The sequence below is a fragment of the Beta vulgaris genome, chromosome 7 (genome assembly GCF_026745355.1).
Source record: "Beta vulgaris subsp. vulgaris cultivar EL10 chromosome 7, EL10.2, whole genome shotgun sequence".
Taxonomy (NCBI): domain Eukaryota; kingdom Viridiplantae; phylum Streptophyta; class Magnoliopsida; order Caryophyllales; family Amaranthaceae; genus Beta; species Beta vulgaris.
Genome location: NC_079208.1, coordinates 31,522,096 through 31,547,852, shown reverse-complemented (window position 1 = coordinate 31,547,852; position 25,757 = coordinate 31,522,096). Strand labels below are relative to the sequence as shown.

General features: G+C 34.6%; 5 protein-coding genes across 5 annotated transcripts; all 5 read right to left on the bottom strand.

Moving 5' to 3' along the window:
* Positions 1 to 13,952: 13,952 nt before the first annotated feature.
* Positions 13,953 to 14,597, bottom strand: LOC104898999 (uncharacterized). Its single transcript, XM_010686138.1, has one exon. The coding sequence runs from the start codon at positions 14,595 to 14,597 to the stop codon at positions 13,953 to 13,955; it is 645 nt and encodes a 214-aa protein (XP_010684440.1).
* An 18-nt stretch (positions 14,598 to 14,615) lies between these two features.
* On the bottom strand, positions 14,616 to 15,527 carry LOC109135475 (uncharacterized). Its single transcript, XM_019250590.1, has one exon. The coding sequence runs from the start codon at positions 15,525 to 15,527 to the stop codon at positions 14,616 to 14,618; it is 912 nt and encodes a 303-aa protein (XP_019106135.1).
* A 782-nt stretch (positions 15,528 to 16,309) lies between these two features.
* On the bottom strand, positions 16,310 to 17,005 carry LOC104899000 (uncharacterized). Its single transcript, XM_010686139.1, has one exon. It carries the CDS (start codon positions 17,003 to 17,005, stop codon positions 16,310 to 16,312), a length of 696 nt encoding a protein of 231 aa, XP_010684441.1.
* Positions 17,006 to 20,215: 3,210 nt separating this feature from the next.
* On the bottom strand, positions 20,216 to 20,656 carry LOC104899001 (uncharacterized). The gene has a single exon (XM_010686140.1). It carries the CDS (start codon positions 20,654 to 20,656, stop codon positions 20,216 to 20,218), a length of 441 nt encoding a protein of 146 aa, XP_010684442.1.
* A 986-nt stretch (positions 20,657 to 21,642) lies between these two features.
* Positions 21,643 to 22,551, bottom strand: LOC125491900 (uncharacterized). Its single transcript, XM_057390909.1, has 4 exons — positions 22,441 to 22,551; positions 22,279 to 22,363; positions 22,065 to 22,163; positions 21,643 to 21,958 (listed from the first exon to the last, which is right to left on the bottom strand). The coding sequence occupies exons 1-4, from the start codon at positions 22,539 to 22,541 to the stop codon at positions 21,827 to 21,829; spliced, it is 417 nt and encodes a 138-aa protein (XP_057246892.1). The 5' UTR covers positions 22,542 to 22,551; the 3' UTR covers positions 21,643 to 21,826.
* Between the last annotated feature and the right edge of the window lie 3,206 nt (positions 22,552 to 25,757).

Here is a 25,757-nt window from a genome sequence, read left to right as displayed (position 1 = left end):
TTCGTGGATCGTAACAGTGTCTTTCTGAAAAAGGAGTTTATTTCCATAAATACAAGGGGAAGTAATGTATATATGAGAAAATATAATTACTTTAGGTTGATTACTTCATGTTTGCAATTGTAAAGACATTTATTGTGTTTTGAATGTTTATCGATAAAAATTCATTTCTTATATAATAAAATGTCCAAATAATTTTTATTGTCAAATAGGATTCCTGAAAACGTTTTGATAATGTAACCTTATAAAGTGAACTGAAATTACAAGATATTTAAAGTCGGTAATCTAAATCACTAATATGACTATAAGTGATTCATATAAAGACTAGAGAATAATTAATTGATAGCGCAGTTCCATAGATTACGGAGACATGGAGCTGTTTAATTGATTATATGGATGTATAATTGAGTCATTTAGACTTTAGTTTATTAGATTCTATAATTATAGTCAAACTACTATATTTATTGGATTCCTTAGACATGGTATGTTTTAATAACCATATTATGATTAGCTTAACCTTGACATTGTTAAACGTCGTGTCGTAAAAAGGGGTTATAAAAGCAGTGATCAGGTGGCCTATGAATTAAGAGGGGGTTAAGGTAACACAAGAGTGGATAAGTCCATCTATTAAACCGGACTCGTGTCTAAGCCTTTTAATGGGAGAGAACTGAATAATTGCAAGCCCATGCGAATAAAATTAAAGTATTAATCCTTACTTGAACACTTCGAACTCAGCAATCAAAGAACAAAAATTTGATAGTAAAATAGTCTTATCAAATTTGGCATTAAGTGAATTAAGAATAACATTGCTCTCTTGTCTTCAGACAGGTGACAAATTGAAGGAATATGTCCTTAGACATTCAAGAAATTACTATATATAAATAAGAATTAAGTTATGAAGATAATAAAGATAATTATTTGAGCAATTGTATCTGTTTGCTAGAAAATAAATCTGATTAGTAGGACAATATTGATTTGACCTATAAGTAAAACACATTAATCCTACGAGGTTACCCATTGTAGCACAAGTTGGACAAAACAACTCAAGTCCGTATAGGATTAGGTTGGCCGACTATAAAGAGGAAAGGGAGGATAATTAGTTCTCCTAATTTGGCAAGGATTCTGTAATATATATATATATAGGAATAGATTCACATGAAAATCCTTCTTATGTTGAAAACTGAAAACTCCAACATAAAATGTGCAAAAAGATAAAATGAGCAAAAGGTTTATAAAATGAGCAAAAATATAAAATGAGCAAAAAACATAAAATGAGCAAAAATTTGTAAAATGAGCAAAAGTTTCTTAAAATGAGCGAAAACATAAAATGAAAAAAAGTTTCTAAAATAAGCAAAAACTTTGTAAAATGAGCAAACGTTTGCTAAAATGAGCAAAAGTTTCTTATAATGAACAAAAACATAAAATGATCAAAAATCAGCAAAATGAGCAAACAGTTCGGTATTCAATTTTCAGCTTAAATTTAGTTTTCAGTTTCCAGTGGATCCTACCTCTTGTTGGAAGTTCAACAATTAATACCTCAAAGTCAGGAGTGGAAAAACAAAGTAAAAGGTTCTTGTACCACATTCGAAAAATAGCATTGCTTCACCTTATTTATTAATAGGAGTTCCTTAGCACTACTTATTAGATAGAGTGCTAGATGGATGGATATGCCGCAGGCTCTGGCTCCTGGCGAGAGCGGTGCGGAGTGGGATGTGGGCACGGGATTTTGTCGTAAATCGCTAGAATCTCGGATTGCCTTCTTTACCGAATTCTGTAACCATTAGTAGCAAGATTTTCGGAGCCTAATTGATTCCCTTTCCTTATCTTCAACCTTCCGTTTTTTCCTCTTTGGAGCCTTATTAAAAGGTTGGTTTCTCTTCAGTCAAAACGTAGAAATAACTCTCTCAAAAATACTTCTCCACAAAATATTCTTCTAGTTTTGCGCTACTTCTGATACCCATCCGAGGTGTGTGAGTGAACACATATCTTGGAATCGTGCTAATACTGGAGGACGATCGCTTGATTTCTACTGCACCGAAGTAGCGCGAAATCATCTTTCAGGAGAATGGTTATCCACGTCACGACAATATGCTCTTCATTCATTCTTCAACAGATACGTATAATTTTTAGTTTTTATTGCAACAATCAAAAAGACGATTATGGCTTCCAAATTCTCTATTCCTGACATGTCCAAACTAGAACCATTAGATGGAAAAATTTATAAACGTTAGGCTGTTAGAATGCAAATTTTTTTTGGAACAAATTGATGTTACGTATGTTCTCGAGGATGTAACCTGACCTTTTGGTGAAACTTAAAAATCTGATTTTGAAGCGAAATTTGCTAAGGACAATAGAACTTGTAAGGGTATGTTGTTGCACCATAATGCTCTGCTTGATATATACATGCTGTTTGATCATCCTAAGAACATTTGGGATGCACTTAAGGGGAAATATGGGTGTGATGATGTTGGGACTAAACGTTATTGTGTTAGTAAGTGGTTAGGTTTCCAACTTGATGATGATAAACCTATAATTGACCAAATTCATGACTATGAGAATATATGTATTGTTATGTCTGGTGAAGGTTTGTGTATATGTGATTATACCCTTGCTATAGTGTTGATTGAAAAATTACCTCCCTCATGGAAAGATTTTCGTAACCAATTGATGCACAAAAAGACAGACCTAACCTTCGAGGAGCTCATAGGTCACCTGAAAATTGAGGAGGAAAATCGTATTAAGGATAAGGGGACTAATGTCTTTGGTGGGTCTTCTAAGGAAAATTTGGTGGAACCTAAGACCTCTAACCATTCTGGTAATACCTTTAGAAAGGATTTCAAACCACAAAAAGGAGTACAAAAATATAAATTCAGGGGAAACTGTCATAATTGTGGAATGTCATGTCATAAAGCAAAAGATTGTCGAAGCAAGAAAAAATCTGGACAGAACCAAGTCAATGTTGCAGAAGCTGTTGATAACTTTGTAGCTGTTGCGTCAGAAGTTAATCTTGCAGGTAATGTCACTGAATAGATTGTTGATACTGGAGCAACAAGGCATATCTGCACCAGTAAGAACATGTTTTCAACCTATGACAAAACAGATGGTCAGAATGTGTTCATGGGCAACTCGGCATCTGCAAGTGTTCAAGGGAAAGGGAAGATAATTCTCAAACTCATTTCTGGAAAGCTTCTTCCTCTTACTAATGTTTTACATGTTCCTGAAATGCGTAAAAATTTGATGTCTGGTAGTTTGCTTATGAAAGCTGGTCTTAGACTTGCCTTTGAATCTGATAGACTTGTTCTTACTCATAATGGCGACTTTGTAGGGAAGGGGTTTTGTAATAGGGGGCTTTTCATTTTTGATGCTTCTATTGAAACTATGAATAAAATGGCTAGTACTTCTTTTGTTTATATAATTGAGTCTATTGATTTATGGCATGCAAGGTTGGGTCATGTTAATGTTGCTTCTATTAAAAGGCTTAAACATTTGAATTTAATTCCAAACTTCTCTAAAACCGAATTTTCAAAAGCCAAATTTGCAAAGAAGCCATTTAAATCAATAGATAGACAGACTGAAGTACTAGAGCTTGTCCATAGTGATTTGGGGGATTTTAAAAATCATGAGAGCAGGGGTGTTAAAAGGTATTACATTACATTTATCTTCTCAGGTGAAAGGATGAAGCAGAGGAAATGTTCCTCAAATACAAAGTCGAGGTAGAAAATCAATTACATCGAAAGATCAAGAGACTTAGGAGTGATAGGGGAGGAGAATATGACCCGAAGTCTCTTAAGACTTTTTGTGAGCAAAATGGTATAGTTCATGAAATGACTGCCCCCTACACCCCTGAACAAAATGGAATTGCTGAACGAAAGAATAAGACTCTTAAGAACATGATGAATGCCATGCTTATTAGTTCTGGACATCCTGATAATATATGGGGAGAAGCTATACATTATGCTTGTCATGTTTTAAACCGAGTAACCCTCAAGAAACTAGACAAAACTCCTTATCAACTGTGGAAGGGTAGAGCACCCAACCTGAATTACTTAAAAGTGTGGGGGTGTCTAGCAAACGTGGGGGTTCCTAGCTTCAAGAGAGACAAAATAGGTCCAAAAACAGTTGATTCAATTTTTATTGGATATGATAACCAAAGTGCTTCTTTCCGGTTTCTTGTTAAAGGTGCTGACAATTCTTATGCAGGTGGTAAAATTATTGAATCAAGAGATGCAGAGTTCTTTGAACACATCTTTTCTATGAAATCCTCTTGCATTAGAAATGATTTGTCATCTTCTAGCTCTACACCTAACTTATGTGTTGCTTCTCTTCCAAATAATCATGTATCAGATTCAGAACCAATAAGAAGCAAAAGGGCTCAGAAAGAAAAACAGTTTTGGATATGAATTGATTACTGCTTTCTTAACTGAACCTTATTTGATTGACTGTGATTTTGTCTCTGCTTTCATTTTGGAAGATGATCCTAAAACATATGATGAGGCAATGAGGTCCATTGATGCAGTTTTTTTGGAAATAAGCTATCTATAACGAACTTGATTCAATCCTAAGTAATAATACATGGGAATTGACTGACTTAAAGGTTGCAAGCCCATTGCTTGTAAATGGATCTTCAAGAAAAAATTGAAACCTGATGGATCCATTGACAAGTATAAGGCTAGAATTGTTATCAGGGGATTTACTCAAAAGCATGAAATATATTATTTTGATACTTATTCCCCTGTCACCAAAATTGCAACAATTAGAACTTTCAAAGCTCTTGCTTGCATTCATAATCTTGTTGTGCATCAAATGGATGTGAAAACTGCTTTTTTGAATGGAGACTTGGAGGAAGAGATTTACATGACTCAACCTGAGGGGTTTGTGGTTCCTAGTCAAGAAAATAAGGTTTATAAGTTCGTCAAGTCATTGTATGGACTTAAACAAGCTCCAAAACCATGGCATGACAAATTTGACAAAATTGTGGTAAGTGATGGTTTTCATGTAAATGAAGGTGATTCTTGTGTTTACTCTAAGCATGATGCCTCTCGATGTGTTATCATTTGTCTCTATGTGGATGATATTCTAATATTTGGTACTAACTTGGATCGTGTCAAAGAGATAAAGAATTTCTTAAATTCAAAATTTGAAATGAAAGACATGGGTGAGGCTGATGTTATTTTGGGACTAAAAATCAAAAGAACTCCAAGTGGTATTTTTTTAAATCAGTCTCACTATGTAGAAAAACGTTTTAAAAAGTTTAACTCCTTTGATGTCGATCCAGTCAGAACCCCATATGATCCAAGCTTTCATTTAATGAAAAATAAGGGTGATCCAGTTTGTCAATCCGAGTATGCGAAAGTTATAGGAAGTGCTATGTTTCTTATGAATTACACAAGACATGTTATTGCTTATGCGGTAAGTAGACTTAGCAGGTATACTCATAACCCCAACAAATATCATTGTGATGCTCTTCGACGGTTGCTTTGGTATCTTAAAGGTACCATGGATTGGGGTTTACACTTCTCTAACTTTCCAGCTGTTTTGAAAGGTTTTTGTGACGCAAACTGGGTATCTGGTAATGATGAAATTTACTCTACTAGTGGCTATGTCTTTACACTAGGTGGTGGAGCTGTATCTTGGAAATCTTGCAAGCGATCTTGTACTACTATGTCCACTATGGAATCTGAATTTATTGCTCCTGAATTGGCAAGTTATGAAGCTTACTGGTTGAGAAATCTGCTTGTAGATATTCCAATGTGGGCGAAGCCAACTTCTTTTGTCGCTCTCTGCTGTGATTCTCAAGCTACCATAGCTGTTACAAACAACCACGCTTACAATGGGAAGAAGAGACACATTCGTTTGATACATAAGGTTGTCAAGGATCTGTTGTCAAATGGAGTGATATCACTGGATTATGTTAAATCAGAGAGGAACATCGCAGATCCGCTCACTAAAGGCCTGTGTAGAAAATTAGTTTTGGAAACATCGGAAGGGATGGGTTTAAGACCCATTGGATGAATTGTAACTAATGAACTCCTACTCACTATGAGTTTAAGAGAGAACTCCTGTGCACAAAATTTTTTATTTCCCTCCCTAGATATTTATGATGTAATGTGCTTGCTACAAATTGAAATTGAGATTTAGGGTGAGCTAAAGGCTCTTAATGAACCCATATCCATATTTTTGGAGGTGTGATGTAGCTCACACTTGATGGGATTCACCTACTTAGATGTGGAAGTGTGGCAGCTTCCTATGAGATTTGTATGGGCTAATTCTCTATAGCATCTATGAGCATCCAGGTTTGGACGTATGGCAAGTATAAGGCGTCACTATTATTCGCAGAGAATCAGAATATTATACATTATCAATTGTGTGCTTCAAAGTGATGAATCTTTTCCTCCCTATTAAGTTCAAGACTCAAGTTACTTGATAGGAAAGAGATCCTAGCTTAAAAGTACTAAGTGTTAATTCCAGTCGCAAGACATTAACACTAATGCAATTGTCTGTTTTGCCCAAAGCCAATTCTTTTTCTTTTTCATTCTTTTTCCTTTCTCTCTTGTTGAACCTGTGGGGGATTGTTGGAAGTTCAACAATTAATACCTCAAAGTGAGGAGTGGAAAAACAAAGTAAAAGGCTCTTGTCCCACATTGGAAAAATAGCATTGCTTCACCTTATTTATTAATAGGAGTTCCTTAGCACTACTTGTTAGATAGAGTGCTAGATGGTTGGATATGCCACACACACGTGCGCGTCGGCCAGGCTGGGCTAGGCCTCGGGCTCGGGGCGAGCATGGCGCAGCCGTGGGTTGTGTGCCTACGGTCCGTTTTACATTTCTTTCTTTTGTTTTGTCATAAAACGCCAGAATCTCGGATTGCCTTCTTTATCGAATTCTGTAATCGTTGGTAGCAAGATTTCCGATACCTAATTGATTCCCTTTCCTTATCTTCAACCTTCCGTTTTTTCCTCTTTGGAGCCTTATTAAAAGGCTGGTTTCTCTTCAGTCAAAATGTAGAAAATATGTAACACCCCAGAATTCCAAAGCGGAAAAGAAAGAAATAATAATAGTATTAAAAGGACGATGGCGGAAACATCGTCTTCTGGGAATGTCACTACTACAAGAAATGTGTTTAAATAACTAAGTGATAAACAAACATAAGTAAATAGTATAAATAAATTGAATTAATTATAGTAATAACAGAAAGAGAAAACTAACTCTTCAGCTAACTAAAAGTCTAGGCCTAAAACATCTAGCTTTTTAATGCTCACAACTCAACCCGAGCCCAAAAACAAAGAAGGTTCCCATCAATATAACCTGCAAAATATACAACAAACATCCACAATCAGTGGGGAGTATTTAGCCGTTCTCCCATAACAAAAGAAATTAAAGCATGATTCATACATAGATTAATAAGAAAGGAAATAATAAAGTCAAGTCAATTACAATATGCATCCACTTCCATGTAACTCATAAATAACGGAAATGAATAATAAATAGCACGTGAGTTGGATAAAAATAAATAAATCATCTCAAGAGTACTTTTATAAAAAATAAAAGTATAGGTAAAACAAGTTATTGAGTCAGAAACCGAACGCCAGTGAATCGCAATTCACTTCCTAAGGTTTGTCAGATCGCATTCTCCAGGTCAGTCTATGGGCTTACGTTCCCCACTGCCTGTGTCTAAGAATGGCCAAACTCCCGATGCAAGGTAGAACACGCAGAACTCCCTGACCTCTCGGACGACAACAATTAACCCAGGTGTACCACTAGTTCGCAAACCAGTTGGTTGGCATGTTCTTCAACTGGGACTACATCTATCCCACCGGATATTCTTATCTCAAAATAAAATCATAAATATCATCAAAGTATCATTCATCTAAAAAATATTCGTCAAAAGGGATGCCACCCGGCCTTATACCCATAATTCATCAAAAGATATTACTTCAAAATTTCTTCAAAGTAGTAACTTACAAACTTAGAACAAATGTTCCAACAATAAATACTTTGAACATCGCTAAGAGTTCAAACATAAATGCATCATAACGAATAAGATCACCAATTAACTCCAAGGCTTTTTAAATAAATAAAACATACACAACTTATCATTTTTACATAAATCAAACATAAACATAATGATACCCAATAATACTTTTATAGCAACTTAATAAACACACTAGAATTCAAGAACATGAAAGATCACAAATTATTTCTTATTAACAAGCTCTTAAATAATTAAAAATAATATCCTCAATTTCACAACAAAAACTCAATAATAATTATTAAACTAATAAATACGATTAGTAAAATAACACGAAAATTATCATACGACCTGAATGGCTCTACTGACATGGTACACTTTTTATTTTAATTTCCGGACTCTAAAAGTATTTTCAAACGTTAATTTACTGATTACTCAATAATATCAAAATAATAATTTAAAATAAAAATAAACCCCCAAAATTTACCAAAAATTTAAATAACATGCATAAACTCACGACAATACATAATATACAAAGAAATGAATTTTTCAGCCACCAGAAATAATTTTTACGATTTATATACCGATAGAAACGAAAATTCAAAAACAAATATATCAATTAAATAAACTGGTAAACAGTAGGAAAAAAAATTATTCTATGGCATGAAATACATACAACACATATAACATGACCCAAGAAAAATAATTCCATAAAATTTAATATTCGTTCAATAATTATTATGCAAATAAGCCAAAAACGCACAAAATAACAATTAAATCAAATAAATACTAAAAATCAGTCGAAAGTTATTTTTCTATATACAATATTCATACAGCATGCATCAAGTATACGCATGTCAAATTTCATCAATAATTTCATTCAAAAAGTATTTTAATAGTTCCTAGCGTAATAATCTAATACCGAACAATACCCTAATCACTATTGTTCTAAGATAACAACTAGTTACCTGGAACGTCGGGAGGAGAGCTGAGTCTAAAGAGATAGTTAAGAGTTACGCATTGTTGAACCCTAGTTTTGATGATGACAAAGAAACAAAGATGCAAACTAAGTAGTGAACTAATGAGTTATTTAAGTGTATGATTTCTAAGGTATCAGTGAAAGGAACTGAGAGAATACGAAGTCAAGGAAGAAGTCAAGAGAGGATTTCAAAGGCTAAGTAAAGAAGTTTCTATAAGTTGATACTGGAGCAAGCATTGGATCAAGAAGAATAAAAGCTAGGCGTTTTATTTTCTAGTTCCAGTGTAAAGGAACAAAGTAAGGATGGTAAGGAACAATGGCAGTTTTATTTGAGAATGAGAGTTTGTTCTTCTCCAAGGAAGAAACTAAGTGGCACTAAAAGAATTTGTTAAAGGAACTTGGTTTACAAAAGGAACTAGACTTAGGCGTGCAAAAGTATAACGGTACAATTATGCAATTCAGTAAGTCATGCCTAAATTATAGGAAATTAGTTTTATCTAATTTAAAATCAGTTTTACTGATAAAATCAGTTTTAATAGAAAATTTGTTTAAGGAAAAGATTTTGTTTTTTGGAAAATATAAGAAAATAATTATCCGTCTTTATAAAGAATTTGTTTAAAAGATATTATTTTCTTAAAGATTAAAAATTCAGTTTTAATGATAAAGTTGTTTTTATAACTAACTGATTTTCGGATAAAGCTCAAGGAACTCCTATTACTTAGGAGTTGTGGCTAAAATATATCCACGTTCATATTGAGATCATGGGATCATGGGACATGATGAGAAACGTGTTCCTTAGGGGAAGGAACATCATGGGTTAATGGACTTTACATGAAATCGAGTTTTACTCCCACGTTCTTTTTGATTATCACTATAAATATTGAAGTCTAAATGAGTTCCAAAATGTGTCGACTAAGTAATTAAGTGAGTTTAACTAATTAAGTGTCAGTGCCTTCATTCTCTCATAATAGCCATTTGTTCTTTGCTTTCTTACTCTAATTCCACTAAGCTTATTTTGATCAATTGTATTTTGGTTTTTGGGTAAGGGAACTTTGAGTGAAGTTCCGTAAGAGAGTAGCTTTGAGTGAAGCTTGTATGAGTGAGAAAACTTCGAGTGAAGTTGAGAGGAACTACTGTTAAGGGAACAGTGGCTCAGGAACTTGAGTTTAGGAACTCAAGGTGTGGCTCGAGTTAGAATTAGGTTGTAACAAAGTTGTTTGGCCTAATTAGTGAAAGAGTTGAGTTTAAAATCCCTAGTGGTCGAGGTTGTTTCTTCTTGTTGGGCCCTAGAAGTTTTTCCTCGTAAAAATCCCTTGTGTTCCTCTAGCTTGTTTATTCGTTTAAGTTTTAATTTCCGCAAAAAGTTACATTTATTTCTACACCTACAATTCACCCCCCCTCTTGTAGTGTTCCTAGGGAAATAACAATTGGTATCAGAGCTACAACTCACGTAAGATAGGAAACCCTATTGATAAAAAGATCCAAGGAACAATGAATACCACCGAGAAACTTGAAGAAGGTTATTCCACTCAAAGGCCTCCTATGTTCAATGGGAAGTACTACAACTACTGGAAGAACCGCATGGAGATATTCATCAAACTGAAAACTATCAGGTATGGAGAGTCATTGAAGTTGGTGATTTCGAAGTCACAACTACAAATGACAAAAATGAGGTAACTCTAAAACCCCTCTCTGATTATACAAATCTGATTTTGAAAAAATGGAAGTAAATGCCATGGCTATTAAACTTTGCATTGTGGACTTGGACCCCATGAACATAATAGGATCATGGATGCAAATCCGCAAAGCAAATATGGGATTTACTAGAAGTAACCCATGAAGGAACTAATGAAGTTAAAAGATCGAAAATTGATTTACTTATGAATCAATATGAACTGTTCTGCATGAAATCTAAAGAAAGCATCCGAGACATGTTTACTCGTTTTACAAACATTATTAATGAGTTGGCTTCTCTTGGAAAGTTTATTTCATCTGAGGAACAGGTTCGAAAGGTTCTTAGGAGTCTTCCTAAGGACAGATGGATGGCTAAAGTCACTGCCTTCAAGAAACAAAAGACTTCACTAAGTTCAACTTGAACAGCTGTGAGGTCACTTATGACTCATGAGCTTCACCTTGATACTGGTATGGTGAAAGCTCCAAACAAAATCAATTGCTCTCAAAGCAGATGATGAAGATGATTCGGATTCAGAAGAAGAAGAAGAAGAAGAAGAAGCAGCCCTCATGGTTCGAAAATTTCGAAAGATGTACAGGAACATGAAAAATGGGAACTTCAAAGGTAAAACTAAGAAATTTTCTAACAAAGCTGCTTGTCATAAATGTGGTAGTACAGATCACTTCATCAAGGAATGTCCTCTTTGGGAAAATGACAAAACAAAGAAAGGAAAAGGAACGCTTTGCTGAAAGGAACAAAGAATCAAAGGCTCCTTTCTCTAAGGCAAATGTATGATCTTCTTTATGACAAAACGAAAGGCTGCTTGGGGAGATTCAGAGACGGAAGAAGAAGAGGAACAACAAACTAAAGAAACAGCAAACCTTTGCCTCATGGCAAACACTGACGAAAAAGAAGATGAAGAAAAAATTGAGGTAAGTCAACATGGTCTTGAGTCAGACTTAGATTGTAAAACTAGGCCTGAAATATATGATCTTCTTTATGATGCAATTCTGGAATGTAGAGATGAACGTGAAAAACATAAACAAACGGAACAAGCCTTAAAGGTCTGCAAGGAACACATAAAATGGCTTAAGAAAATGAGAACAGATGTTGAAACAAGATTCTTTGATTTATTTGATAAAAACTTGAAATCATAGAATGTTATGAAAGTTTGAAAAATGAAAATTATCTAATTAATTTAGAGATTTCACACTTGAAGGAGTTTGTCCCTGTTCTGAGTTCCTTTGATATAAGATCAACTTCTTTGAAAGGATACAGATCTGAGATTGAAAATTTGAATAAAGAGAGAAATCTTTTAAAGGAACAGATCTGTAGTCTTAAAAAGGAACTGGTTGTTGCAAGGAACAGGGGCAAAATTATGGCAGTTCCTAAGTGGATTGAGAAACCACAGAGCAAGAGGAAGGAAGGTCTTGGTTTTAAAACTACAAGAAAAGGAACAAGACAAAGAAATATGTTGATCTACCTAGTATAAATTTGTATGTATTGTGGAAAGGTATTTCATTACATAAATCAATGTCAACTAAAATCTGAATGATTGGCAAAAATTGACAAAAGTAAGAAAAATGGTTGTCAAATCAAGTCCTAGTCAAGAACAGGAACCACGAAAGATGGGTTCCTACAACGAACAACTAGTTGATTTTTGCAGGTTGGAGTGAGGGGGAACAACACAAGGTATCTCGATAGTGGTTGTTCCAAGCACATGACAAGAACTCAAGGTGTGGATCGAGTTAGAATTAGGTTGTAACAAAGTTGTTTGGCCTAATTAGTGAAAGAATTGAGTTTAAAATCCCTAGTGGTCGAGGTTGTTTCTTTTGTTAGGCCCAAGAAGTTTTTCCTCGTAAAAATCCCTTGTGTTCCTCTAGCTTGTTTATTCGTTTAAGTTTTAATTTCCGCAAAAAGTTACGTTTATTTCTACACCTACAATTCACCCCCCTCTTGTAGTGTTCCTAGGGAAATAACAAGCATAAAATCCAATTCCTCTTCTAACCCCAAAGCACAACGAACGATAAATTGTAGCAACAAGTCACTCGGCGTTTTCTTCTTGAACATTGAAAAATCTCATTTCATGCTGTTCTGGTCCGACCATGATTTCCGGCGATTGAAAGATCGTATTCACAATCAATCCGGTTAAAGTGAATACCAAGATGTTAGAAACGTGCTGTCCAAATTTGAGGACGATCCAACAGTTAGATCTCCGGCTACGATTATTTTCGTGAAGGTGTGACAGGAAAAACCGGGTTGAACCTTTCTCTTATTTTTTACTTCTCTTCCTCTTCTCCTTTTCTTTGAAAATGACGAGGCTTAATGAAGAATGATATTGAATTTCTCTAATTAAAAATCAGAATTTAATGGCAAGGAAAAATGAAGGGTTTAGGAGAATGTTATTGAGGGATTAAATGAGCGGTTACAAGAGATCCAAAGTTTAGCTTAATAAGCACCAGAACTCTTCATCATCCACTCCATAATTGCTGATTTTCGACCAGCATGACACGCCACATGGGATGCAACATTTCATCACCCAAGTCGGTCCAACAACGTTACAAAAACGCTACACGACAAAAATGCATCCTAAACGCGCAAATAAATAACGAAACTAATATAATTAACTTTCAAAATAAATAACTACCAACTTAAAATAAATATATATAAATATATCACAGCATATAAATATATATACATATTTTTACAACACGTTCCAAAATAATTTAAATAATAGATTATTTATTTTTACAAAAAAATCATTTTAATGCAAAGAAACACCAAAAATAAAGGGTGAAAATTACGGGGTGTACGTATATATATATATATATAATATATATATATATTATATATATATATATAATATATATATATATATATATATATATATATATATATATATATATATACATGTATATATATATATATATATATATATATATATATATATATACATGTATATATATATATATATATACATGTATATATATATACATGTATATATATATATATATGTATATATATATATATACATGTATACATATATATGTATGTATACATATATATATGTATATATGTATACATATGTATGTATACATATATATGTATGTATACATATATATATATATATATATATTGGTAAAATGTAAGAGATATTATACCAAAATCATTAAGATCCACCAATTACATAGACAAAACACCAAACACTAACAAAACTAGACTATACACCCCCTAACTTACAAACAAACACATCAACCACAAGACACCCTACTAAGCTGTACAAAAAAACTCACACCTTCAACTAAACTTATATGTTGCTAACTAACATCTACTGTTAATTTTTCCAGCCATTCCTTGTCTTCTCTAGACCATTAGTTGTCACCTGGTGCTGAATCCTAATACAAACAATCTTCTTGATGTTACTAACAACAACATTAGGACAAGGAACCTTTAGGTTCCAAATTGCGTTGTTTCTGGCTCTCCACACTTCATTGACAACTGATGTCAGGGCAGCATACCCTATCTTCTGTCTTCTCTTGCTTCTATAATAACTTCCCCATTTCTTCCAATGAGTATAAAGACATTCAGTTGCAGAGCTTTGTTTTCCTAGCCACTGCATTATACCATGACACACTCTCTTGCTGAATGGACATCTAAAAAATAGATGCTGACCATCTTCAGTATCTTGTTCACACAATGCACAAGTGTCTTCCCTGCTTATTCCTATTTTCAGCATCTTGTCTCTTGTTTTAAGCTTACCTTTCATAGCCATCCAAGCTATTAGTGAGTGTTTAGGAATATTAAACGAATTCCAAACCCAGTGATGCCATCTGTTTTTCTCACCTTCAGGATGTAACCACTTATACCCTGACTTAATGGTGTATTTTGCATCAGCATTTAACCATTTGTCACCAGTGTACGCCGGTTTCATCTTCTCTTTGACTTTGCAAATATTCTTCCAGCACCAACTAGCATTCATTGGAGCTTGATACTCCCATCATGATGACTCCTTAATATAAACTGAATGGATCCATTTGATCCATAATAAATCAGCTTTTTCTGTTATTTGCCATACATATTTCCCAATAGCAGCAACATTCCAGCTTATGCATTCTCTAATCCCTAAGCCTCCCCTATTTTTTGCATAACACACCTCCTGCCATGCTATTGGAGGGGGTTTAGAGGTATACACTTTCCCTTCCCATAGATAGGTTCTACAGATTCTTGTTATAGCTTCCAAGACACTTTTAGGCAACAAAAACACTTCAGCCCAGTAAGTGTGTAAATTTATTAAGACTGCATTAATCAATGTCACTCTCCCTGCATATGAGAGATGTCTGGAGCTCATGCATATTAGTCTCTTCAGAATTGTGTCCACTAACACTTCACAATCTGCTTTGGAGATTCTTTTTGAAGTAATAGGCACCCCTAAGTATCTAAAGGGGAATTGCCCTTTCTGAAATCCAGTAACTTGTAAAATTCTCATCTGAATCTCCTCTTTCACATTCCCAAAATATACAGCTGTTTTTTCAGCACTAGCACATAAGCCTGAGGTAACTGAGAATATTTTTAACACTCTTTTTATCATGATTGCAGACTGAGGCACCCCTTTGCAAAACAGCATCAGATCATCAACAAAAATCAGGTGTGACAACTTCAATTCAGAGCATCTATAGTGGAATTCAAATTGAGTTTTCTTCTGCATTTTCTTCATTAGCCTTGAAAAATACTCCATAGCAATGACAAAAAGCATAGGGGAAATAGGGTCTCCTTGCCTCACCCCTCTCTTCCCTTGAAAGAAACCATATAATTGCCCATTTATACTCAAAGAATAACTGGGAGTAGTCACACATAACATCACCCAGTTCACAAATTTTTCATGAAATTTCAACCCTAGCAACATTTCCATAATGAATTCCTAGTCAAGAGAGTCATAGGCCTTGCGCAAATCTACTTTCATTTTGCATCTAGCCGGCTCAGACTTCCTTTTGTAATGTCTTAACATATCCTGACATATGAATATGTTATGGAATATTACTCTTTGCTCCACAAATACACTTTGTACTGGCTCTATGATATCAGGCAATATCTTCTTCAGCCTACTACAAATCATTTTTGAAATGATTTTATATAGGACATTACAGCAAGCTATTGGCCTAAATTGTGTAACATCCTGAGGTTGTTCACATTTAGGAATTAAACATAATATAGTATTGTTTATCTGCTTTAGTATCTTCCCAGAGTTGAAGAAGTCTAGGACAGCCTCAGTGACATCCTCCCCAATAACCTCCCATGCCTTCTTAAAAAAGTGACTTGAGTAGCCATCAGGGCCTGGTGCCTTGTTGTCTTCAATTTCTGCCAAGGCCTGCTTTACATCCTCCCTACAGAAAGGTTGACACAAGTCTCCTTGCTGTCTTGAATTCAATTTCTCACCCTCATTGAACACATTGTTACTAACCTTTTTCCTATTAGGCAATTCATTCCCTAGAAGGTCCTTATAAAACTCCATAAAAGCTTTTTCAATTTCTTCCTGATTTTCAGCCCACACACCCCATCTATCTTTCACTTTATAAATGTAATTTTGGCCTCTTCTTCTTCTCAAGCACGCATGAAAATAAGCTGTGTTTGAGTCTCCACCCTTCAACCACTCACATTTAACTTTCTGCTGAAGAAATGACATTCGAGCTTGATTCAGTGCAAATATTTCCTTCTAGCTTGACTTTCACTTGCCTGCAACTCTTGATTTCTCAGGTCTGAGTGCAGCTGTTTCTGGATGCTAATTAGCTCTTTATAAGCCAGGTCTGCCTCATTCTCTATATTAGAGAATTTCTTCTTGTTTAACTCTTTCAAGTCCCCTTTTAACCCCTTCAATCTCCTCACTACTTTAAACATAGCACATCCTGTATATTGTTTGTGCCAACCTCTCATCACAATGGCCTTAAACTCAGCTGCTTGTGTCCACATATTGAAAAATCGAAACACCTTTGAGGCCCCACCCTGATTATCTTCAAAATGTATGATGCATGGAGTATGATCAGATATACTCTCAGGAAGGAAGTGTGCCTTTGCTCCTTTAAATTCCATCATCCATCCTTCATTCACAAACACTCTATCTATTTTCGAATAGACCCTCTCTTCCCCCTCTTGCTTATTTGACCAAGTGTAGAAAGGACCCACACTCACCATATCCTGCACCTCATAGTCCCACAGACATCTTCTTATCCCTTCCACCTCATGGAGAGTCACATTAGATCCCACTCTCTCATTGAAGTTAACCACATTGTTGAAGTCCCCACAAATTACCCAAGGTTCATTTCTTATCTTCAATCTCTTCAAATCCTCCCACATTACCATTCTTTCAGCAAGATCATTTGAACAATATACCATAGTCAAGTAGAAACACATACCTTTCCCCTTGTGTGTAACCTTACTATGGATATATTGAGCTCTACTTTCCAAAATTTCCACCTCAAATTTATTGTTTAGCCATATTAACCATATTCTACCACCTTTATGATAGAAATAATTAGCCACAATGCTCCAATTAGGACAAACTCTAGGATAAACCTTGTCAACATTCTTAGGTTTAACCCTAGTTTCAAGGAGGCCAAACAACTCACACTTATGGTGACCAAGAAGAGTTCTAACATCACCATGTTTATTGAGGCTGTTCAATCCCCTTATATTCCAGAATCCCACACTATCCATTTGGTTCCAAGCTTAGAACCTGGACACCCTGCATACTTACTTCCTCCATCTCTCTCCCTAATGACATCTGCCTCTCAGCACCAGTTATCTGCCTCTTAGCACCAGCTAATTCCTCTATTGGCCTATCCAGGTTCTCTTCTTGAGAACTATGAACATTCCTTTCTTGTGTCCATGTCTGTACCACATCTTCACTCTGTTTCCCCTCATCTTCAGGCTCCTCTGCAATAGAGGCTAAACCACCTACATGACTGTTTCCTCCCACTACTTCAAGCCTTTTCCTTGAAGCTTCTGGCCTTACTGTATTCACCTGAGTCTTAGGTACCCATTTCTGCTATGGGTTAATTTTTGCAATAGCAACTTCCCTTCTTTTTTGCCTACATTGCTCCATATTGTGTCTTATACCTCCACGGTCACTACACATCACTGGTTTACATTCATAGATAATCTGCTGACTCTGCATTTTTCCTTTTTCATTATAAAACACCACCTCATTAGGAAAGTCTTGACCAATATCTACTTCAACTAGCACTCATAGTCAAGTAGATCCTTCTTAGCAGTATCCCTGTCTGTTCTTATAGGCTTCCCTATACATCCAACTATCTTATTCAAAGATGTTTGTCCCAAGTATTGCAAAGGATGGTTTGGTAATTTGATCCAAGTAGGGACCATTTTCACACATTCAGCAGTTAAATCAATCTCTGAGGACCATTCTTTGACAATAACAGGCTTACTATAATACATGATAGGGCCTGCCTCCATAGCTATATTCTTGGACTCAATACTATGAAATCGCACCATGAATCTTCCAGATTTTAGCATAATCACCTTTTCCACTCCAAATTTCCTCCACATCCTCCTTATAAATCCTTCCACAATCCTTAATGGTGGTTTCACCCCCAAAATATAACATACCACAGCACTTTTCCAATAATCAAGTTCATTTATTTTGAACATCCTCCATGTTTATTCTTACAACATTCACTTCATTCCTAGCACTAGTTTCTACCTCCGTAGCCATCATAGGTATTTCTAGATTCGGGCCTTCATCTACAATATTATGAAACAAAGAATGTCTCCAAGTACCTGGGTTTGTTGTTGTTCCAGCATTACTAACCAGTTCTTGCATCGGGTGAGGAGATGGCTGAATCACTGGCCTCACCGAGCTTGCCGGTGTATGAACTGATGCTATCCACTTCTCTCTTCTATTTCGAGCTTCAATAAACGCCTCATTATCCCTTTCCGAAGCTTCAAAATCAAGTGAAGCCTGAGAATCATCATCCTCCGAGCTCCAACTTAGCAACGCATCATCCTGCAACTCATTGATATTTATCTCCTTCCTACCATCTCCTGATTGAGGTTTACGGGCTACTTTAACATTCTGACCTTCCTGACCTTTCTTCTTACTTCCATTTCCCTTTTTCGCCCCTTTTGCCATGGCTCCAGCTTTGCTGAGGAACGAAAATGGTGGTGAAAGTTACTGTTACATTGGATTTCTAGAGAGAAGGGAGAGCTTCTCTCTCTATTTTTATTCCACTGATTGCAATTACAGCATTTATCATCTATATATGTGTATATATATATATATATGTATATGTATATATATATATATATATATATATATATGTATTATATATATATTGTATATATATATATATATATATATATATATATATATATATATATGTATATGTTATATATATATGTATATGTATATATATATGTATATATATATATATGTATGTATATATATATATGTGTATGTATATATATATGTATATATATATATATATGTATGTATATATATATATGTGTATGTATATATATATATATACATATATATACATACATATATATATATATATGTATTATATATATATATATATATTATATATATATATATATATATATGTATATATATATATATATATATGTATATATATATGTATATATATATATACATACATATATATATATGTATATATATATATATACATACATACATACATATATATAGCCCTCTTGCCTTCAGACAGGTGAGAGATTGAAGGAATATGTCCTTAGACATTTCTGCAATAACTAAATATAAATAAGAATTAAGTTTTGAAGATAATAAAGTTAATTATTTCAGCAATCGTATTTATTCGGTAGAGAATAAATATTATTAGTGGGACAATATTGATTGGATCTATAACTAAAATATATAAATCTTAAGAGGTTACACATTGTAGTACTAGTTGGACACAACAACTTAAGTCCGTATAGGATTAGGTTGGCCAGCTATAGAGAGGAAAAGGAGGATAATTAGTTCTCCTAATCTGGCTAGGATTCTGTAATATATATATATATATATAGGAAAAGGATCACGTGAAAATCCTTTTTATGCTCAAAACTGAAAACTGCAACATAAAATGAGCAAAAAATTGTGAAATGAACAAAAGTTTCTTAAAATGAGTGAAAACATAAAATGAACAAAAGTTTCTAAAATAAGCAAAAACTTTGTAAAATGAGCAAAAATTTGCTAAAATGAGCGAAAGTTTCTTAAAATGAGAAAAATAGATGGTGAAAATATGGGTCAATAAAACATGAAAATTAACAATTTCTGTTTAATTTGACAACGAGGTTACAGCGAATGAATTGAGTTTAACCAGATTACAAAAATAAGAAACTTATAAAACTAAAGCTGGCGAAATTACAAGGGAAAAGAGGGGCAAACATCACCCACGTATAAAGATAATCCATGTTTTTAATGTTTTTGGGCCAACACATTGACAATAGCCAAAGAATTAGAACAATGTTGCGCAAACACCTTATTATTGTCACCCATTACGCCTATTGCATTCCCCTTCTTAAGGCCATTCTCGCAAGTATTTGCATTGTTCATGGCAGTTGTCATCCAAGTCTTAACATCTTTATAAGTATAGAGAAGAAGGCAACCAACGAGTCCTCGAGTTGGGCCATTGCATCAGTGTACTGATCGTTGCAATCCGTCAAGTCCTGCTCGATGCGAGGACCCATCGACTCTTGGTCCTCCAGCTTGTCACCAACCCAAGCAGCAATTCTGGATCCTAGAGCCTTAGTTGTGTTAAGAGAGATGAATGCCAGGGTCTTTAAATCCGCGGTGGCACTTCCTGGTTGTGCGGTGATTGTCTGAATGCATGATTGTTTGAATTGTGCCGTAGCACATGCCTTTTTTATTAGGGGATTCGGTCCTTTGCCAGGGTTTTTCTTGCTGAGTATTGGAAGGCCTCGAACGCTGAGGGCATCGGCTGCATATGGTTGTAGGATGAGGCTTAGAGTAAGAGGCAATAACATCAACAACACACGCCCCATTTTTGTTTGAATGTTCAGATTTTCTTTCAATATTTTAAATGGATTGTGTATGCCAGGACCCATCAATATTTTCTTTCAACATCAACAACAAACTCAAGTCCGACGCAAATAGGGGTTCCATGTCCGACGCAAATCGACCTTTTTCTACTAGTGCTAGTGTAGTTTTGGCAGGTTGTTTTTACGCTGGTATTTTTGTTTAGCAGAGAAATTTTGTTGTTCCTGGTAAAAGTAAAGTCCAAAGGAATGGTTAGGAGAAAGATTAGCATCATCGGTAAGGGATTTTGCTATAATAAGAATGGGTCTATACTATAGGTTGCTAGTTTGTCATTCACCAACAAAAAAATATCTAGTTTTTTTGCTATGAATATTCAATTTTGTTCAAAAATTGTGAAATAAAATAATGTAAACAGCTTCAAAGGATCACAGTGGACTATTTTTGTACTTCTATATATGGTCATTAAAACCTACACTACTACATAAATGCATAAAGAGACCCCCTAAAAAATACGTTAGAGACCACTTTAGAGGTGGTCTCTAGCTCAGTGGTCTCTCAGGATAAAAGACCACTTATTATAGGTGGTTTGTTATATTAAAAGAAAAGACCACTTTTTTAAAATAAGTGGTTTTTTTATGTATCGTAGTAGGAAAAAAATAATAAGAATAAGGAACCACATAAAAAACAAAGGTGGTCTCTTTCATCGTACTAAAAAACCACTTATCATTTATAGGTGGTCTCTTTATCTTTCTCAAAAAAATCACTTAGATAGAAAGGTGGTCTCTTTCGTCTATCTAAGTATTATATTTAATTTGATATGAGAGGCCATACATTAGAACAGATGGTGTCTTTGCCTCATTTTTTTAACGACAAAATTCTAGCTTGCGGCTTTATTTAATTTACCTATAATTTTTATTTGATATATATTTCCTACAAAATCGCGGGCCACTTTACAAAATTCGAATTATTATATAACTTGACAAAAATATAACTTGACAAAAATTTCATTGATGCAATACCATAATTCATTACAAAATAATATCGATATATGAAGATTCAAAAAATCAACTTATTAAAAGATACCTAAAGCAGCCATTATTTCTTTCAACTCATATGCAGAGTAAATTAATCAACTCATTGTTCTAACTAATTACCTATCTAATGCCGCTTAACACCTAATCAAAATCGACACTTTCTTCAGATTCCTCTTCTTCCGCTTGTTTATATTCCTCCACGTATTTGATCCATAAGTCTCTTAACTCGTCAAGCTTATTTTGAGGAAATTCAGTTGTAACTCCGCCAAAGTACTACAAAGCATTAATAAATTTATTTAAAAATAATTTTTGATATGAAATATGTTGTTAATTGATATGACAAATAAGCAAGTGACTGGTGTTTTGAAAGAATTGATACCTTATCAGGAATCACTTGTCGCCTTTTCTCTATAGTCTCGAGCATATATCGACATATATAATATCCACAGTTTAGAGATTCTTGGGATTGACGAGGACACTTGTTCATAAAGGTAATTATACAATTAGTCATATTTCATATTAATTTTAATAAGCATCAATATAAATGCATCAATATAAATGCATCAAAATAATAAAAAATTAGAATAACATACCTCAGGTTTTTTCCACTTAATTGTCGGATTCTTTTTCATTTTCTTAATGTCCTTTCGATATAAGAGACTAAATTTTATGATTCCCCTAAAAAATTGTCAAGTAAAAATTAGATGATTACTTCAATATTATGAGTTGAATATATAATGTACTTGTATACATACTCATTTATGGTCCTTTGAGCAAATTCAGGAATATCATTTTCCGCTCCAGCAGGATCAAACCAAAACACCACTCCATTCCAAGGACTAATGACCGCTAGCATCCAATGTCGATGCACATCCGCAAATGTTAGTGTGTGCATAGCCAGTTAACATCTTCCCATCCTTTTAATAATTAATTTAATAATTCATATTACTTCTCATGATAAGTGCAAAGAATAGTTGATTAACATATTCCCTTCATTTGCCAAAGATACGAGCTAGATAGTCGACTTGCTCTTCTTTATTGGTTTGTGTCATAGGAGATAAATAATTTGAGTCACAGAATCCATACATCCCACATACACCACCTTGTTGACACTTTTCGCTCAAGTATCTTGCACATTAATTAGGATATATATATATATATATATAATAAGTTCTATAGTGTAATGAAATTAGGAAAGAACAACTAAAAACTTAACTTACTTTATGAAAATGGACAAGTGAGTCACTCCGATCTCTCTTTGGAAGCACCAATCAAGCATCGCTTCATAATCAAGGGTAAGTGTCTCCTCATGACCATACACAGTTGTCAGTATTCTAATTGATATGCATGCACCACTTGATTTCATTCTCATGGCTTGATTCTTGAAAGTTCGCCAATGAAGTAGTTGTCAACTTGGCAAGATCCTTATCAGTGATCACATATTTTTGATTGTTTGATGCTTCTGATGATGGCGTTTGTGGGATTGGAGCAGCAAATGATTTTGTTGCTTGTGCATCGACCTTTATAATGAGATGGCTCATAATCAACATTCAAACAAACAAAAAAAGTATCAAGCAATTAATTCAATTTAGTTATTTTATGTCGGAAAAAAGGGCCCAAGTAATAAAATACAAAAGAAATATACATGAACAAATTGATATTCTACGAAATTATGTCTAATTCTCCAGTTATGTATACAATTCTCCAGATATAGATAGTGCTGACTTTGAAGGTGTATTCATGTCACAAAGAAGGATGACCTGTTTCCATGAAGTGCCACTGGCCCACTACAGATAATGTGTCTTGTATAGAAGTGTATATGTTGGGTTACCTAAATTTTCAATATATTATGGTAGATCCTCTATTCTAATGACTACAACAACTGCCTCTTGTTTATTGTAGTTTGGTATAGAATATTTAGCTTATGGGGGGTAAAACTTATTGATGAACTAACTCTTCCTTATCTTTTGTGGGATGGGAGTTGCCTACAGCCTCACAGGTTCCTTTCTCGGACACAACTCCCAAAGCCAAGTTTGCTCATCTTACTGGTGAGCTGCAGTTCACCTTGGCAATAGCAAATTTTCGTCTAACTTAAGAGTTCTTATTGTTCACACCTGAACAGCCGAAACAAGCGCAATCACTTGAAAAGCATAATTCTGATGAACATATTAACCCCCAAAAATTGCATTTGGACGTTTGCAAATAACAGCTACAGAAGACCAGAAGCAATCTCTTGGAATATGAGGCATCTGATAGACATGAAACTAAATAGTGAATTATCTGGTGCACTACAGAGAAAGCATATGAATATTATCCCTCTTAACTGTTGGAAGTCAATCTTTACAGTTACCTTTACGAGATAAGCTTTTTACAGTTCTATGAATCAAAGTCAAAACTTATATATAGATGATTCAACTCGTTTTCACACATTCAATTAAAAAATTTCAAGCACATCAATAGTTCGTTTTTACCGATCTAAACTTACTATAATAAAGCTAGGATATACTAATTGAGCATGATGGATATACACACAGTAACATCATCTGTACCTAATCACAGTTCCAACAAGAGAAGCATGAACTCATATTTTCTAGCCTAAAAACGGCTTGCTGAATGCACTTTAATTGGAAAGTACCCATACTAGAAAGAAAACTGCTTTGCTCTAAAAATTACATAACAAAAAGAAAATACTTAGTACACAATACAGTTGACCATGTTCCCCCTATTTTCAGTTTACTCAAATGTTGTTTTTAAACTCTCAATCCCACCTGTTTTTTTTAGGCTGATTGCAAATCATAAAGACAGTCATCACCTTCAAGGTCACTCTAAAATGTGTGACTCTCACGGTTCGTGGAGTATAAACCCCTTCCCTAATTATGGGGAATGTTTCCAGATTACATTGTGCCATTTTTTATTCTCAAATGCAGGTGTTTTGACGCTAAGAGTTGCCTACAACCCTCACAAAATAAGACCCCTACATGAGCTGGTACAGGATAAGCTCCAAAGATTGTATGCAAATTGCCAAATTCTATTATCTCACATTTTTTTCTTCATTTGGACTTCCCTTTTCTAGATTCCAAGTCTCCACTAGGTCATTCTCATTGTTGCTGTTTTGTTGGCAATAACCAATCTATCCCATTCTTATCTTGAATTTGATAATTTTCTAGTTGATTTTGACACTGAGATGCTCCATTCTTATCCCATATATGCTAATGTTTCATTTTCATTGGTCTTATATTGCATTTCCTGGAAGAGGCCAAAAGGTCCAGATGAAAAAAAAATCAAATGCAGCTTATTGCTTAGATCGACTTAGTCTTTCAGATTAATCAGATTGCTCTTTTAAGTTCACATTTTGTGTAAACTACATGATCTGTTCATAAATTGAATTTGGCATTCCTATTAATGCTTCACTTTTCAAGACCAACTCTTTCACCACGCAGACATCCATCCCCTTTGCCCACCCTTCACAGTGGACTCTCCTAATTAGTTAATTTTATATACATACATAGATCATTCTAATTATTATCTTTCACTGTTGTCACTACGCTACACAAGACATACATAAAATTGACACATTGACTTACTTGCATACTCCTAACACAAGTCAAAAGTCCAACAGGTCACTAACTTTGGGGTGGAGAGATTACACATTTCCTCATTTTTCACTCTCAAATTTTTTTTTTTAACTTATCAGTGGATTTTTTTCTCGTTCCCCACTTTGGAGATTATGAAAACCTTCTTGAACAGGTAAAGCAATGGAAATTAGAGAAAGATTTGCAATACCCTTTTGTTTGCGTTTAGTTTCAAAAGCAGTTCAAATCTCTATTAGTTATCATCAACAACCTAGCAACTACCATTGCGAGATGAATTCGACACTTACCGTGATAATTCGGTCGTCAGCGATAACGCGGTGGTGGTAGACTGCAATGGAACAGAGTATACTGCGAAGTCGAGTAGCAGATTGCGATAATTCGATCGTCGGGAGAAAAGGCTGGCAAAGACGAGTAGACTGCGAAAAATATTGGCCGCCGATGAATTCAGAGTACTAGAGTGCAAGTAGTCGGCGAAGAAT